Source organism: Pteropus vampyrus, unplaced genomic scaffold (genome assembly GCF_000151845.1).
Source record: "Pteropus vampyrus isolate Shadow unplaced genomic scaffold, Pvam_2.0 Scaffold303, whole genome shotgun sequence".
NCBI classification, from domain to species: domain Eukaryota; kingdom Metazoa; phylum Chordata; class Mammalia; order Chiroptera; family Pteropodidae; genus Pteropus; species Pteropus vampyrus.
Genome location: NW_011889084.1, coordinates 1,854,577 through 1,857,024, shown reverse-complemented (window position 1 = coordinate 1,857,024; position 2,448 = coordinate 1,854,577). Strand labels below are relative to the sequence as shown.

General features: G+C 44.4%; 1 protein-coding gene across 1 annotated transcript; it reads left to right on the top strand.

Annotated features, from left to right (window-relative positions):
* On the top strand, positions 1–1,947 carry CUNH16orf91 (chromosome unknown C16orf91 homolog). Its single transcript, XM_011376836.2, has 2 exons — positions 1–125; positions 201–1,947. The coding sequence occupies exons 1-2, from the start codon at positions 94–96 to the stop codon at positions 574–576; spliced, it is 408 nt and encodes a 135-aa protein (XP_011375138.1). The 5' UTR covers positions 1–93; the 3' UTR covers positions 577–1,947.
* Positions 1,948–2,448: the final 501 nt, after the last annotated feature.

The following is a 2,448-nucleotide window of genomic DNA, read 5'->3' as shown; positions in this document are numbered from 1 at the left end:
AGCCGAGACCTGGAACGGCTTCCGGTTTCCGGTTTCGCGCGACGGAAGTGATAAATTGCGGTGCGCCGGGCGCAGTGCGAGGTCGGAGTGGTGATGAGCCGTGTCCTCTGTGTACCCCGAGCACGGTGAGCCCCGGCGCGGTCTAGGCGGTGCTAGGGCGGGCGCGGATAGCGACGCACTCACTGCTCTCTCTCTTCCAGGGCCCTCCAGGCGCTGAAGTTCATGCTCTGGGCTCCCCGAAGCCTGCATCTGCCGCCCGGTGGCCCGCCTCGGGCCAAGACCCGGGTTGAGGGCGAGGAAGAGGATGACCCCAACCGCCCCATTCTGTTTTCCTTCAGCAAAGCCAACCCGTCTCGCTGGACGGTGGAGCATTCCTTGGGAAGGGATCAGCAGCGGCCATGGTGGAAGGTGCTGCCCTTCAGCTTGTCCCTCATGATTCTAGTCATTTGGTGCTTCTTTAGGCAGGAGACCAGCGCGGACGGATGGTTGAGACAGGTGTTAGAAGAAGAGGAGCCGGAGCCCAGCGATCCTTTTGAGGAAACTGGAACTCAGGCTGCCCACGGAGCAAGAACTTAAAAGGATGTCCACAGGGCAGGCAGCGAGGCTTTGACGTCATATTTGACCGTTTATGTTGCGGTTATGCGCGTTTCCAAACTGAAAGACTTGGATGGCGCACCTGGCCGTGCTGACCTGCGGGAAAGAGAGCAGAATATCAGCAGGTCGGAGCCTCCCCCTTGCCTGATAATTGATGCCCAACGAATACGTCCAAAAGACTTTTCAGATCTATAGAAAAGGTTTTGGTTGCAGCGTGTGCTGTTAGATTTGTGATTTTGTTTCCAAAGTAATTTCGGTGACACTTGTAATCCAGTGTTATCCAGTTTGCAGGTCATTTGCTTTCGGAAACAGAATAACTGGTAGAAGAGTTAAACTTGTTACTTTATAATGTACTTTGGTGTGTGTGTATAAGTTGATATTTTACAAACTAACAAATTGATAATAAATTTTAATTTGCTAATGTGTAGGTAAGCCAGTCCCCTTTTTCTGCATCTCATTTTTTAAAAGGAAGGCTTTTAGTTCTTTTTCAATTCCTTTCTTTTCCTTTTTTTCCAGAATAGGAATTGAGGAAAGAAACCTAAATGTAAATTGTGAAATACATCATTCAATGGTACCTGAGTAGAATAAAACTGATGTTTTTCTTTTGACAAAGTATAGAGTTTTGGGTATCTAAATGATATGTTTTTCAAGTACTACTTAGTAGAAAACATGTTTAATTCTGAATTTCATACACTATGCAAAAAGATTTTATTAAGCTTCTAGTGGAAGGTTTTTTCTTGGCATATCTATGGTGCTGATATTAATTGGAAGTTTTTCTCGCTAGGATGTTTGAAAACCATTGGCTGGTAGTGTACTGGCTTCTCATAAGGCCTCTACTGAAGTGCTCTAAATATCTGCCACACCTTGGTAAATTATGTTTGTCAGGGAAATGGGGCGGATACAAGTATGTGCATATTTTAAAAATGGAGAGACCAAGGTTTGGAAAGATTGACCTAATCATAACTCAGGTCACCTTGTCAGTCCCAGTGAGCAAAGAACTAAGACATCCTTTCTCTGACTTACTGTGGTTGTGGTCTCTTTGGTTGTGAAGTATTTTGTTCGAGCAACAGGTATTTAAACTCGAACCCTTACTTTACTCTTACTAGCTCCTGCAGAAAAAAAAAGTCAGAACTTTTGTTTTAATTAAAATGAACTCATATGAGAAAAGCAAGGTGATTGATCTGGAAAAGTAGACAGTGTAATAGCCAAAAGGAAGAAAATCAGAAACACTGATAATCCCACCATCTAAAATAACCACTGTGAATACTTTATTGTTTACCTTTCCAGATTGTGTGTGTGTGTGTGTGTGTGTGTGTATGTATGTATGTACAAATATACAGTTTTTCTAAAACACAAGGGTGTAGTAGTGTTTTTGATGACACAGCATATCACATGCAACAGATCCTGAGTGCCTCCAGGGTGGCTATTTATGAGGGCTTTCCAGTTTTGTCATGAGCAAAAGTAGGACCCAAAGCCTGCTGGCAAGTGTGGGCAGACCCTCCTCACACCTGGACTTTGCAAAGGAATGGCAACAGAGCAGGTGGGGCAGGTGAACTGTTATTGGAATCCTTTTATTTAACTAGTTTTGTAGTATGCTCATTTTTACTTAAGTAGGCTCTTATTTCTCCAACTGGGCTGTAGCTTTTATTGCTCCCAGGGTGCTTGGCACATTCACTTCTCTAGGTAAGTACCCAATACGGATTTGAGAGGGAGAGGGCCAGTGTAAGCATGCTAGAACAGAAGCAGTCGCAGTGATGCATGAGATGAGATGTTGGGCAGAGGAGGAGAAAATTGTTTTAAAGAAAATTTAGGGAAGAGGAGGTTAAATAGTCTCACATCTTCCAGCAGCTGAGC

Coding starts and splice junctions, on each gene's coding strand:
- CUNH16orf91 (XM_011376836.2), top strand. CDS start 94: ATGAGCCGTGTCCTCTGTGTACCCCGAGCACG. Junction 126..200: donor CTCTGTGTACCCCGAGCACG/GTGAGCCCCGGC, acceptor TCTCTCTTCCAG/GGCCCTCCAGGCGCTGAAGT.